This window comes from Vicia villosa, linkage group LG7 (assembly GCF_029867415.1).
Source record: "Vicia villosa cultivar HV-30 ecotype Madison, WI linkage group LG7, Vvil1.0, whole genome shotgun sequence".
NCBI classification, from domain to species: Eukaryota; Viridiplantae; Streptophyta; class Magnoliopsida; order Fabales; family Fabaceae; genus Vicia; species Vicia villosa.
The window spans coordinates 45,641,103-45,656,412 of NC_081186.1; the positions used below are offsets into that span (position 1 = coordinate 45,641,103).

The 15,310-nt window shown below is 36.0% G+C and overlaps 1 protein-coding gene, 1 long non-coding RNA gene and 1 pseudogene across 2 annotated transcripts; 1 reads left to right on the forward strand and 2 right to left on the reverse strand.

The window, feature by feature from the left end:
- Window positions 1-2,005: 2,005 nt before the first annotated feature.
- Window positions 2,006-2,546, reverse strand: LOC131617174 (uncharacterized). The gene is made up of 3 exons (XR_009288470.1): window positions 2,454-2,546; window positions 2,269-2,364; window positions 2,006-2,183 (listed from the first exon to the last, which is right to left on the reverse strand). It is a non-coding gene; the product is annotated as an uncharacterized LOC131617174 (long non-coding RNA).
- A 1,280-nt stretch (window positions 2,547-3,826) lies between these two features.
- Window positions 3,827-5,194, reverse strand: LOC131617173 (uncharacterized). The gene is made up of 3 exons (XM_058888522.1): window positions 4,996-5,194; window positions 3,983-4,901; window positions 3,827-3,906 (listed from the first exon to the last, which is right to left on the reverse strand). The coding sequence occupies exons 1-2, from the start codon at window positions 5,080-5,082 to the stop codon at window positions 4,581-4,583; spliced, it is 408 nt and encodes a 135-aa protein (XP_058744505.1). The 5' UTR covers window positions 5,083-5,194; the 3' UTR covers window positions 3,827-3,906; window positions 3,983-4,580.
- Window positions 5,195-11,092: 5,898 nt separating this feature from the next.
- Window positions 11,093-14,995, forward strand: LOC131617175 (probable inactive purple acid phosphatase 1; annotated as a pseudogene).
- The last annotated feature ends 315 nt before the right edge of the window (window positions 14,996-15,310 follow it).

Sequence of the window (15,310 nt, forward strand, 5' to 3'; positions counted from 1 at the left end):
CCCTCATACCCAAAATCTTTTTATCCTTTTCACCCAATTCTTCCTATTTTTCAAAGCCCTCCCCTCCCTTCCCCTCCAAACTCCCAAACATAGCCTAAAGGGTCTGTTGTTTTAAAGCAAAGTGTTGCCTTTGCTGAAGGAAGAAGACGACACAGGGAGAGGAAGCGCGCATTCTGCGTTTTGTTTTTTTTTAAATTTAATTTCTTTATCCGTTATTGTATATATTATTTGCGAATAGCAAGAATAACAGCAAACAGAAGTTGTCTTGGTGGAAGAAGTGATGCGCCTAAGGTGCTTTCTAACGCAGTGGGAGGGGTTCGATTCCCACCTCTGCCATCTAATTTTTATTCCTAACAAGCTAAGGAATCCCATGCGTACAGCCCCATGTGTACGTACCATAGATCCTCTACCAGCAGCCACAGGATTACGTCAAGACCAGATCTAACGCATCAGATTGCATGACCACCATGGACGTTCACAAAGCATCACACAGAATCATAGCCCAGGTTTTATTATATATTTTCTATTTTTATTGTTTGATTAATTGAATTAGATATTAACCAATTATAATTAATTAAATTAATTTATAAATTAGGATTAGAAAAATATAATTAAATTAGGATTAGGATTATAATAATTATTTTTCCGATTGTATTCCCGATTATTCGACTATTTCGGGTAATTTGATTTAATTAATTTTTAATTGTAAAATCATAAAAACTTTAGAAAGGTTACATGCCTTAGGGTTTACCCAATCCCATTGCACTTTCGGCAAGACATTAATCCCCAATCAATTCTCTCCTCGACCCGACTAAATCTATTAGTCGCATTAGACGAGAGATAAAAATATACATAAATTAAAATACGTTTAATTTGCTGCCCGCGACGATCAATCTATCGATCCGAGTAACCAGCAATGCCCATTAATCCGTTAACTATAATGATCAAACCTATTGATCACTGCAACTAACGGTGACATATTAAATCAGGGTTGTACGCCCAAATCTCAAAATACACTAAACCACGACACTACAGAAATTCACCTCTTCAAATACTGCGATGTTCAAACTACGATAAGGTAATTCAAAATACCTTCGAACTTCGCATTTCAAAAACTGCGATAGGCCATTCAAAAAGCCTTTAATCAATTTCAAACAAATTTCATAATCAATTCTAAGGCGTACAATCCTGTGCCCGAACTACGTTGACTCTGATTCTCCATAAAGAGATACGTAGGCACTTGGATAACCAAGGCGAGTCCCCCTTCCCTAAAATCTCATTTTTTCCCCTATTCAATTCCTTAGCTATTAACCTTAATAATTCTAGCCACAAACCTTTACCTTAGATTCAAAGCCAATAGGAAAGGGTTGAGGGTGCCTAATACCTTCCCTCAACCTGATTATAATAACTTACCCCGATCTCTAAACTGCATAGGGTTTCCTATTCGCCCTTCAGACACTACAACACGCTGGGGCTTTAAAAGCGCTTTTTATGGGCTTTAAAAGCGCTGTGAAAGCCAACGCTGGCGTAGGTAACAAAAGCGCTTCAGAAAGCGCTCTGGTAGGCCCCCCCTATAAGAGCGCTTTTCTGGAAAAAGCGCTCTGGTAGGCCCCCCCTATAAGAGCGCTTTTCTGGAAAAAGCGCTCTGGTAGGCCCCCCTATAAGAGCGCTTTCCTGGAAAAAGCGCTCTGGTAGCCCCCCCTATAAGAGCGCTTTTCCAAAAGCGCTTTCGTATGTTGCGTTTTTTTTTATGCTTTTTTATTATTCTTTGGCAGCGCTTTTACCAAGAAGCGCTTTTGTAGGTGGACCTTTAAGAGCGCTTTTTAAAAGCGCTGTCGTTGCTAAATGAGGTATTTTAATGTGCAGCCTGTAATTTAATCCTCCCAGTCGACCTGTAATATTTTCGACCTGTAATATGTTTTCAACCTGTAATATTTTCGACCTGTAATATATTTTCGACGATATAATTTCAGCCATCAGTAAGACAATATATATATACTAATATAATACCATTATAATATCCAAAATTATATATATACATCATTACAACATCAATAATATTATAGTTCAAATCGACACAAATCCTACATGAAAAATTGCTTAATATAAAAGTGACACAAATCCTCTTTGATTTCTTCCAACTTAAGTCTCGGGTACCCAGCAGCACGGAATTCGTCAAGGTACTACAAAACAAAAACATAATATGAATGATATATTTAGTTAAATGTAATAAATTATATGAAATTATTTTAAGTTATAAATTCATACCGTGAGCGGAATCTCTAATTGATTCGCCTGAAGGATTTCTTTCATAAACCTCAAAACAAAGTATCCGCAATCTGAACTGTTTCGCTGTTGCGGACACTACATAGAAAAACAAATAAGATTTTATAGTTGTCTTGTTTTATCAAGTAGCATAAATATTATAAGCTAAATTGTGAAAAATAATGTACCTGCACTTTGATCCAAGTAATGTTGTTTGATTTAGTCCGGGATACCTGTGCGTCCCGTTGACTTCGGAACACTTGTATTGATCTAATTAACAAATATATAAAAACATATGTTTAGATCAATCCCACAAATAAGTAAATATATAAATATACACGAATATTTAGAACGATCCCACTTACAAATCAACGATTTCCTTCATAGCCGAATAATTGGTCCAGTCACCATTTACCGAATTCAGATAATACACGACTTCTCTTATAGGGTTGATAGCAAGCAACAACCAGTGTGCTCTATAAATTAAAACAATAGGTTATATGAAAATTTTGCTATACACAAAAGAAACAGAGATTAGATGAACCAAGAATGAGAACTAACCCTACTGGTCGGGTATTATACGCCCAAAGATGCAGACTTTCTGAATTGCCGGTGGACATGAATCTATCGACTAAGAGCTGTCTAACTGATTCCGGTTCCGAATCAATTTCCATTCCACTGCAATGGGCGGAAGACACGAAACGGAATCTGTTAGACAATACAGTCCCGCGCAACACTCTGTCATACAACAACCTTAAATAAAAACATAATAAACATTAGCTTATTTTCATTGAAATGTGTAAATAAATTATATTGTGGGACTAATTAAATAATATATCGGATGAGTGAATATTACCGGATGTATGAGTGCATATTACCGACGCCTAGTTGTTCATGCGTAAAAATCTCTTCCAAGTCATCAATTGCAATATGTGACTTGAATTCAATACCGAAGACACTTTCATCCATATTGATTTCACGTAAAGCACCATACTTCAAATCGGACATATCAACCATTGTTGCAAGCGTCGTCCGGTATCGAGGCACAAAAGCACCGCCTTTTTTTGCCGCTATCTTCGGAGGACCAGTGGGTGGTACGCTACGAACTTGCCGCGTCACTTGTTGTGACTCCCGAGCGGATGCCTAAAAATCATATAAGTTAGGTAAAATATAAAATCATGCAGATTTAGATTCAGATTATATATTAACACTTTAAATGTACCTCTTTTAGTGATGCAACAGACTCTTCCTCCTGTAAAATCCCTTTACCCTTAATTGCGGGTTTTATAGGAGCAGTCTAAAATTAAAATGTAAAAAATAATTAATAAACGGTTTAGAATTGACATTCGAAAACTAAATGATTCATAATCGTTTTCAATATACCTCATCACTAATGGTAATGAGCTCCGAGGGCCATGCAACAAATGATCCTATTGCATCTCGCAGCAATGTCGTCTCTGAGACCATGTCAGGTACCGGTAGCATCGCATCATGATCTAATACAACATCCACCGATACTTTCAGGTGTCCATCCGGGAGCGGTCTATGGTGAAGTTAATCTCCCAAAGTGTTGTGCACTTTTCCCTTGCCAACTAGTCGATAATTCGGTGACGATAAGTATAGTTGGCAAGATGAAATGCCCTAAACCAATAGTAAATATAAAGTCATTATCATTAATAAAATAGAACAATTTGTAAGGAAAAATATTTATAATTACCTCGGGAAATTTCCTTTGACAGTTGATACTAGCCTTATCACTAGTTTCTTTCACCGATGAAGTGTTGCACTTTTCTCTCATATACATATCTTTATCTCTTTGCAATTCAGAGACTTGTGCTTGCAATTCCTGCAACTTTTGCAACACTTCTTCATTGGTAAGATTTGATCTTCTCCTAGGACTCTTGTAAAAAGAGGTTGGAGTCACACCATGACCCTTACCCCTCACCCGACCGGGATACTCAGGAGCATCTAGTGCTCTACTAAGTACGCTCCCCTCACCGGTGGATACCGATTGCGACAAGGTCTCCTGTAATTCATTTACATTTCAATAATTATTAGTGGAGATAAAAAATCATTTATATATTAAAAAACATTTGATTTAATTAAAGACACAGCATTATACTTACACATTCAGTATAAACTCTCTGAACATCGGGATCGACAGCTTTATTCTTGCCCACACGAGCTTCCTTCCACAACACATGTACAGGAAGTGAAGTTTCCTCACTTTTAGTCTCCTCTAACTATGCATTGACACAAATGATAAAATCTTCAAATAAAACATGCACATTTAGACAATTAATTAAAACGTATTTCTATTTACTTACAATTTTATCCTCTAAGCGTGCATATCCCAAACGCCCTTTTTTGTATGGATACGCGGGTTTGGATGCTCTCGCACTATTCGTGGCACTCCTTTTCCGAAAATCTTCATCTATTTGCTTTACAAACTCAGCCCAATCTTTTTCATCAATGAAGATCTCATACTTTTTTGGCCGTCCCGGTGCCTCTTCAAGAAAGTTTCCATCTTTATCCTTAAGATAGGTGTTTGTCAAAAAAGCTTTCCACCCTCTATATCTTTTGCCGGCCAAACTAAGTATGTAGCGTCTACGATCATCTGGTATCTCAAAAGTCCTCTGCAAAAAAACATACGCATAGTGTGTTAGTATAAGTAATTTAAACAATTTATCGTCAAGATAATAACAACAATTAACCATATATGATATATACCTGAAGCTCGTCCCAAATCGCTTTTTTTTTCGCATCCAACTCTTCGCTTTTCAGATTCCATTTAGCTATGGAGACCGGAATATGCATACGAACAAGTGTACCAATATAGCTTGTCAACTTTGCAGAATTAGGACCAATTGCTTGTTTATCAGAATTCCAATCCAAATGGTATACTAATCCTTGGTCTCTATGTCGAATGATTCCCTCGGTAGTGATGATTAGAATTTAAGAATCTACGATGGCCGAGAAAGACATTCTTCTGACAAAGCTCCAATCGTGTCGTATCGGTTTTGTCTTCACAAACAGGACACGCCTTTTGACCTTTATTGCTGTACCCGGATAGATTTCCGTATGCTGGAAAATCATTAATTGTTCCAAACAACATCGCCCTCAAGTTGAAACTTTCCTTCCTATACCCATCGTAAACCTCCACACCGTTCTCCCACAAAAACTTTAAATCTTCGATTAAGGGTGCCAAGTATACGTCTATGTCATTCCCTGGTTGTTTAGGCCCAGAAATTAGCATAGATAACATCATGTGCTATGCGAGATACTTTGAATACCATGCAGGTTCATCCCATCAGTAGACAATGACAACCGAAGGTTTCTTTCTTCTTTTCCAAATTCAAGATAATCAGTATCAACTTTCATCCATTGTGGTTAGTCTGCCGGATGTCGCAACTTTCCATCAATAATTCTTTCATCTGCATGCCAAGTCAAGTGTCTTGAATCGGTCTCACTACGATACATGCGTCTAAATCTCGGAATTATAGGAAAATACCATAAGACTTTAGCAGGAGACAACTTTTTCTTATATCGAGGGGCACCACATTTAGGACACTCATTCAACGCTGCATACTCGTTTCGAAACAAAACGCAATCGTTTGGACATGCATGTATCTTATCATAGCTCATGCCAATAGAGGACAACATCTTTTTGGCTTCATACGTTCGATTGGGAAGAAAATTATCCTTTGGTAGCATATCTTTCATAAGGGCTAATAACTCTGTGAAACTTTTATCCGACCATCCATTGTGTGCCTTTAAGTTGTACAACTTTAACACCGCAGACAATCTTGTGAATTTTGAACAACCATCATACAACGGTTTCTCTGCATCACTTACCAACCTCTCAAACATTTTGGGACAATCCGCAAGATCTTCTTCAAGCGCTTCTGCAATCTCTTCGACTCGATCGCAATCGTATGTGTCTGTGCAATCGTCGTTTGAAGCATACTTCCTATTACAACTCGACTCAACATTCCCGTTACTTTTCTCACCATGCATTGTCCAACATGTATAACTTCTATCAATTCCAAACCGTAGTAAATGGGATGCCAACTTATTCCCGTCAACCTTACCCCCATAATAGCAACCCAAGCAAGGACACGACATTCGAAGCGGGTCTTCGGAGTGCGCAACCGCAAACTCAACGAATTCCCATACCCCTTTCTCGTACTCTTTCGACAATCGGTTTGAATTCATCCATGTCTTATCCATGTCTTAATTAAGCTAAACAAATGCTTCTTGGTTTCTCTATCAGGTACTAAGGAATTCTGTCAAGATAATAAATAGCTATCATCATAATAGAATACCTAATCAGAATACCTAATCAGAATACCCGATTTCTTAAAGAAGACATTACCTTATTTCAAGGTAATATAAGTCCACAAACCAAAAAACTGGTTGAGAGACACTAAATTGATATTAAATAGAACCATAAACAATAAACTATAAGCAAAAAATAACAAACTATAAGCAAGAAGAAAGGGATAGTAACCTGAGTTAGACTTGATGTGGGAGATGGGTAGGTTTGAATCGGCGTTGTACAAGTAGAAACCAGAGACTTCAAAGTAACTGTAAAATTAAACACACACACACACACACACGATGCAGTTAAATACAAATATCATAAAAGTGAAGGAACTATATGCAAACTGTAGCACAAACTACAATGATTTTAGAAGTAGAAACCAGAGACTTCAAAGTAACTGTAAAAGTATGAATGCATACAGCCATCATATATCCATACTAACAAACTACAATGATTCTAATGAATGATTTTCATTAGAATTTAATAAAGTACAAAATTAAAGTTAAAAATAGATAAACTAGTTGGAAATATTATTATACCCCTCTCAAGTCTCAACTATAATATGCTTTTTCTTTGTCCTCAATTCAACTATATATACTTATAGCTAGCTTTAGCTTTGGTATGTAATGTAACTATGGAGTATATATATTATTATAGATATACTATCCTACACCTCTTATTCTATAATACTCCAAAACTACTTAGACTCACTGTAAGTAATATGCATATACAGTGACCAATTGATATTATCATTATGATGTTGTTGCAAAATGGATTATTAGCAATATAGGAGAAACTATATGAAGCTATGATAAAAACAGGTATCATCCAAATACTAATGATATGTGAAAAGTTAAACTTTGATAGAGACAAAGACAGTGAAATGTGATGTTGAAAAGTTCCACATATAGAATGGTAGTAAAAGTAGTATGAAGTTTTTACAGCAAAGTTACTTATTTTCAAGTCTGAAAATGCATACAACCATCATATATCCATACTAACATTCCTAACAGAAAAAATCACAGTTCAAACCAAAAGCAATGCAAGAGAACAAGTCAAGAAATTCACTCATTTAACCTCGACTACTAACTTGTTCATTCAAGCATTAAAATTAACTACCATATAACTAACTTCCCTAATTGTTTTATAGTAGCCTTAACAGTTTAAACCAACTGCTTTTTTCCCATTAGCATAACAACCTAACAGAATAGCCTTCTACCAGTTAGTAACAAACTTCACCACAAACTTAACTGACTCATAACGATTTTCAGTACTAAACTAACTACAATTAGAGAAAAACCTATAACAGAATTTACAAACTAATTCCACATCTCAAAGCAGCCACATGAATATCCAAATACGCAAACAATTCCATACCAGTTCACTCTAAATCATCACAGCCCAGCAATGGTTCGTAAGCCAACAAACATGAACAAATCGACTTCAAATCAACACATAGTAGTCCATACAATACCACTTCGTATTCGTTTTCAGAATAGCCTAACTACGTTTTCAGTACTAAACTAACTGCAATTACAGAGAAACCTAAAACAGAACTATAAATCGTGTACCTTCGTCTTCTCTTCGTATTCGTTTTATGGGCAGGGTTTCTTCTTCGTTCTAGCTTCGAATTCGTTTTTTGAGCAGGGTTTGTTCTTCGTTCTAGCTTCGTCTTCTCTTCGTATTTGTTTTTCTGGGCGGTTTTGAGGATGAGATACGGTTTTGAGGAGTTTTTATGGAGTTTCTATGGAGTTCTGGGCAGCGATGGCAGCGATGGTTCTTCGTAATGAAGTTCTGGGCAGCGATGGTTCTTCGTAAGTTCTGGGCAGTGAAAGAAATTAGGGATTATGAAACACTATTATTTTGATTTTAAAAATTTTAATTAATGAAACAACTATGAAAGAGCTTTTAGAAAGCGCTCTGGTAGCCCTGCCTTTACCAGCGCTTTTTAGGGTAAAAGCGCTTTCGTACCCCCCCTTTAAGAGCGCTTCTGAAAGCGCTTTATAAGCCACCTATAAGAGCGCTTTTTGAAAGCGCTTTCGTACCCCCCTATAAGAGCGCTTTTAGAAAGCGCTTTCGTAACCCCCCCTTTAAGAGCGCTTTTTTTGCGTGTTTTTTATTTTGTTTTTAGCGAAACCTATGCCAGCGCTTTCTCCTAAAAGCGCTTTAGTAGAGGTGCTGCTAAAAGACAAATTTGGCATAGTGAGAATAGGTGGCGACTCTAAAGCTAAATTTTTAGGGCAGGTTGCTACAGCTGCTACCAACAACACATATATGATGAAGATATTGTAGCTAGTTAAAGATTGAAGCTACAGAAACATACCAATTTATGAATTTGTTTAATAGCATTAAAATGAGAATTCCATTTAGCCTTTAAGTTAGTAGTTATACAGGAAAAAAATAATGCTTTAAGTTAGTAGTTGTATGGATTTCACACTACAAAGTTCTTTAACCTTAATTTATGTTTTCATTGGTATAAAAAGAACATCAAAGTTTCCTATTTGTTTTTTTTCTGCAACTTCAAATATTAAAATAATTAGGCTTATACGTAGTACGTACAAAAATGATATTTGTTTTGGACAAAATAACACACATGTTAGTTATTATTGGACACATAGAAGATTCATAATATTTAGAAGGGTTAATGAACTTTTTCGTCCCTTTAAATATTTCAAATTTCGTTTTTAGTCCCTCCAAAATTTTCCTTCAAGAAATCGTCCCTTCAAAATTTTTCTTCCGAACTATTGGTCCCTAACGTCAAATTTCGTAGCTAATCGGTGGCTAAAGTCGTAGCTAATCTCTAGCAAATTTGACGTTAGGGACCAATAGTTTAGACGAAAAATTTTGAAGGGACGATTTCTTAAAGGAAAATTTTGGAGGGATTAAAAACAAAATCTGCAATATTTAGAGGGACCAAAAAGTTCATTAACCCTATTTAGAATGGGAAGAGAAGTTAAACATTTAACAAGTTTTTTTCATTTTATTATGCAGCATGGAATCAATGAAGATGATGATGAGGACGACGGTGCAAATCACAAATTTTAAGAGGACGACTTAAGTAACGAGGATGAAATAGGTCACGAATTTCAAGAGGACAACATAGGTGATGAACTTCGAGAAGACGACATAGGTGGTGAAGAGGATATTGGACATGACGATGAGTTTGACAAATTTAAATGAGTTGCATGTTGTTGTTTTAGGTTTCTACTTAAGCATTAAACTTAAAGAAACTAAGTGTTTTGTCATTTTTCTAGACTTAGACTTCTAAGTGTTAGACTTGTAATATTAAGTAATGTTAGATATTTTGTATTTATGACGTGTATTTGAGTTAACGTTTGGAGATTTTACTAACAAATTTTTATTGTACATGCAATTTATGTTTGGTGTAACTATTGTTTGAATTGTTTATTTGATGAAAAATATGTTACAAACTATTCCCGGTAACTTTTAGATGTATTTATCCAGCCTTCTCTCTATTTTATTTATAGGGATCAATTTCTAATTGTTACCAGTCTGCTTACTCTACTACTTTTAGGGGACGTTTTTCAGTCGTTGCAATTTTTAACAACACCTTCAAAACGTTGCCTAAGATGGCGAGAAAAAACATCACCTTTTCCTGTATTTTAGGGGACGTTTGGGATAATTGTGGCCAAAAAGTGAAAATAAACGTTCCCTAAAACAATAGGCAACGCTCGCACAGAAGACACTTGAAAAACGTCCCCTATTCTTTTAGGCAACATTTTTCGGATTTTTGGCTACAATTTTCAAGTGTTGTTAAAGAGGAAATATTACGGGAAATACTCTAAAATAAATCGAAAACTCGAAAATTTATTGATTAAATTTTGAAGTTGTTAGAATGTGTTGATCGTTGATATTAACATTAACGGCCGAACTCGAGAGAAAAAAAACAACTTTGGTGGAAGTTTGATTTTTGAGGTTGAGAGAATTTTGAAATGAGAAATGTGAAGAATGGAGGAGGAGGAGGATGAGGAGGAGAGTCTAACGCGAATATAACATCAAATGCTTTCGTAGATACATCTCAGGAAGCTTCCGTTTGTGCATATACGAAACAAAACAAAATTTAAAAAAAAAAAAAAACTTTTGAAGATACATCTATGAAAGCGAGACATTTTAGACAACTCGCATAGTACCTAAGAGACTCGTGGGATGGGGTAAGATATTCTCTATTTGAAATAGTCGGAGAGGTGGAAGAAGAAAAGAAGAGAAGGATGAAATAGAGGAGAGGTGGCAGTGTAGTGTGTGTGATCAGCAAGAGTTTTTTTTTGTATTTTCCAGAGCACTTAGTTTTACATTCATGCATTCAGTCCCTTTTCATCAGCTTTTCCACCGATCAATAAACATTCTAAGCTTTCACTCACTACTCACTGCATGTTTCGTTCTTCTCTAAAGGTGACTTTGTGCTTTTCTTATACTTTCTGATTATGATTCTAAGCCACTCAACTTTACGCTTGTTTTATTTCAATGTTGATTATCATTGCTGCATTGAACTCACTGTTTGTTTGATGCATTTCATTTCAGGTGATGGCTGATATGGAGAAGAAATTACAAATGCTGTTTTTCTCTTTGGTTATTATTCTTTCAATCTTTAAGCAAGCTGTGTCTGATTTGCATCAACCACTTTCAAAAGTTGCAATTCATAATACTGTATTTGCATTTCATCCACATGCTTTTATCAAAGCTACTCCTCGTGTACTCGGCTTCAAGGTAGCCTTGTTGAAGTTGATAATTGTGTTGTTGGAGTTTGTTTGAAGTCCCAAACATAACTGACACATCATGAGTCTGGTTATTTATTTGCAGCTTATAGCAACGGTGCTTACGAATAAGCCATTTTTAATTGATATTTATATATGCTATATATTGCCTTGCTAGCTACAACCAAACACCTGCGGAGTTTGGTATATCAGATATTGATGAGTTTCACAATTTAATATTTTAGGGACAAAATACAGAATGGGTTACCCTGAAATATAGTAATCCAAATCCAGCGATAGATGACTGGATTGGAGTCTTCTCTCCTGGAAACTTCAGGTAACAATTAATCACAGTGGCTGACTTTGGAGCCTTCGTCAAACCCAGTGTCAATCCAAACATACACTTTTTCATGTTATATAGTCATAACTGACACATCATGAGTCTGGTTGAATTAACCGGGAGTTGAATGTTTTAAAATTTCCAGTGCTTCTACTTGCCCTGCAGAAAACAGACTTGTCAGCCCTCCACTCTTGTGTTCCGCACCTATCAAGGTTTGTGTGTCACATTATCCTTGTAGCTTAAGAAGAATTGAAAAATTTAAATGTTTGATGTTATTAACTTGTTCCTTGTTTGTTTCGTATTTCAGTTTCAGTATGCCAGTTTCTCCAGTTCCAGATACAAGAAAAAGGGGAAAGGTTCCTTGAAACTTCAGTTGATTAATCAGCGATCCGATTTCTCATTTGCTCTCTTCACCGGTGGATTAACAAATGTATTCTCACTTAAACTCTACCCTGTAATTTCTCATTCTTTATTAAGTTAATTGTGCGTATTAGCTTTGAGTCCAACGTTACGGATTTTTTTCTTCTGAATTTTATGTTTCTATTTCTTAATTTTTCTTGAATTATTTTTGACAGCCAAAGCTTGTTGCAGTGTCACATAAAGTATCCTTCATCAATCCAAATGCTCCGGTATATCCTAGATTAGCTCAAGGGAAAACATGGGATGAAGTAAGTTTAGTATCCCCTTATATTTTTGATATTGAGTCTGTATTTTCTTTTTCCAGCTCGGGTTGAACGCACTTATAAATGCATGTGAATAAACAATATCTGCGATTCTAAAAAGTTTGTTTATTTCAATTTGTCACAGATTACTGTAACATGGACAAGTGGATATGGGATCAGCGACGCTGAGCCCTTTGTTGAATGGGGCCCAAAAGAAGGGAAACTTGTGCATTCTCCTGCTGGGACACTGACTTTTGATCGCAACACCATGTGTGGTATGCAACTCTTTTTTCATTCACAGGATACATACACACTAGTTTCCTGAAGGAGTTGTGGCCTAACAAAGAGTATGTTGTATTTTATATGTTTACCATGACATTACTTGCATTGAAACTATAGCTGATTTGAAATATTCCCTTTTATTAAATCAAACCCAAGTTCGTTGAATACTTTGTTTGGTCACTATTATAAGCAAAAATTCTCTTTTTAGATTCACTGAATAATTGTTGTATCTAATCTCTATGGCCAGATACATCAGTTATTCAGTGATCCTAAGAGAAGTTTGGAAGGAGTCTATTTTTACAACATTAACTTAAACTACCATAAACATATAAAGAAACTCAATTACAATGGAGAGAAAATTGGATTTGGTTGCATTGCACGTCTTCACACATCATAACTAATACGATTAAAAGGATACTCGTCACTTTTATTAATACTGGAATTAACAAACTCAAATTTCACAATTATATGACCCGACAGACATTTAAAAACAAAGATGAAAACAGTGTGACTTAAAAAGACAAAATAAAGGCTGCTCAAGCATGTTTTCCTCTATTGCACGACCCTATTTTACCAACTCGTGTTCCCTTTCTTTACCAATTTTGGCCTTCCGCACCTTTTTTGCTTTTCCACACCATTTTACTTCGTACTTGTGGTTCAAATATTGACTGGTGTGGAAGGTGAATGAAGAAACGCGTTGAGATTTTATTAGCAGCAGCCAGCAGTTCAGTGTATATGATCCCTCAGCTTGCAATTTTGTTTTCCGTACATGCAGGTACACATACAAGCTGGGGCATAGATTAGTTAATGGCACAACAGTTTGGAGTCAAGGATATCAGTTTAAATCATCTCCTTATCCTGGTCAAAATTCCATACAACGCGTGGTCTTATTCGGTGATATGGGAAAGGTAACTTCTTTATTTCTTTTTTCTCATCGAGGATCTTATTCTAATCATGTCCGTAACTCTGAAGATACAATTATAATCTTAAAACAGACGAGCACTTAAATCTGCTTCATACGAAAATGTCTTCAAATAATCACTTTCATTAATCTGGCATCTTAACTTTTCATTTTATTTTGGGATGAGCAGGCAGAAGCTGATGGCTCCAATGAGTATAACAATTTACAGCCGGGTTCACTTAATACTACGAATCAAATTATTCAAGACTTGAAGGACATAGATATAGTCTTCCACATTGGTGACTTATGCTATGCTAATGGATACCTTTCACAATGGGACCAATTTACTGCACAGATTGAGCCAATTGCATCAAGGGTTCCTTATATGACTGCAAGGTTTGTTGTGCTACTCATTTGTTGTATGTATACCATTTCACATCGTTATCTGATTTTTTGGCTATATATTGTGCTTTTAGTGGCAATCACGAATGTGACTGGCCAGGAAGTGGGTCATTTTATGGGAGAACGACTTCAGGTGGTAAATGTGGTGTGCTTGCTCAAAACATGTTTTACGTTCCTGCTGAGAACCGAGAAAAATTCTGGTACAATATGTCTATAATCTTAAACCTTTTTTTATTGAAATTGCACTACCATTTTAATATCATCTTGAGCATACAAATATTAATGATTACGATTCCAGTAAAATAACTTGGAAAATCACGATATTTTTCCAGGTATTCTGTTGACCATGGCATGTTTAGATTTTGCATAGCTAACACAGAACTTGATTGGAGAAAAGGAACAGAGCATTATGAGTTCATCGAAAAGTGTCTATCATCCGTTGACAGACAGAAACAACCATGGTTGATATTCCTTGGACATAGGGTACTTGGTTATTCTTCTGCAGATGACTACGCTGCAGAAGGCTCGTTTGGAGAACCAATGGGAAGGGAGGACCTTCAAATTTTATGGCAAAAGTATAAGGTTGACATAGCCATGTATGGACATGTCCATGACTATGAAAGAACATGCCCAATCTATCAAGTATTTTCTCTTAACTTGTCTTCGATTTATTGTTTGATTTTCTCATTTGACGTATAACTTAACTGTCGTTATTTCTTCCTCCTTCAGAATACATGCACAGATAAAGAGAAACACGATTACAAGGGGTCCTTGAACGGGACGATACATGTAGTGGTTGGGGGAGGAGGTGCAGCCTTAGCTGACTTTGCCCCCATAAACACCAAATGGAGTATTTTCAAAGACCATGACTTTGGATTTGTGAAACTCACAGCATTTGACCATTCAAACTTGTTGTTAGAGTACAAGAAGAGTAGTGATGGAAAAGTTTATGACTCTTTTAAGATATCAAGGGATTATAGGGACATCTTTGCTTGCACTTTTGATAGTTGCCAAAGTACAACATTAGCATCTTGATAAGCAAAAAGAAAACTTTGTTGATTTCGTTTCCATTTTGTATTTGGTTGAATAAAATGTTTTTTGTGATCACACTATGACAAGAACCATTTTGGATTAGAAAAACTAGTTAATCTAAAGGATTATCACCACTCAAACTTAATCATTCGTCTAACCTCAAGTAAAATCAATCAAAACTATGAGTGGGTAATATATGAAGTCGTGACCACTCTACACTCTCGTCCAATCATCTATCATCATCTCAAGGATTCAACAAAGTATATGCAATCACCATAAGACAAAGTCACTTGTTCAAATAGCTATGGTACATGTTATAGTTACTTAACAGAATTGCTCATTACATCATTGTATAAGCATATCACACATTTAACAGAATTGCTCATTATA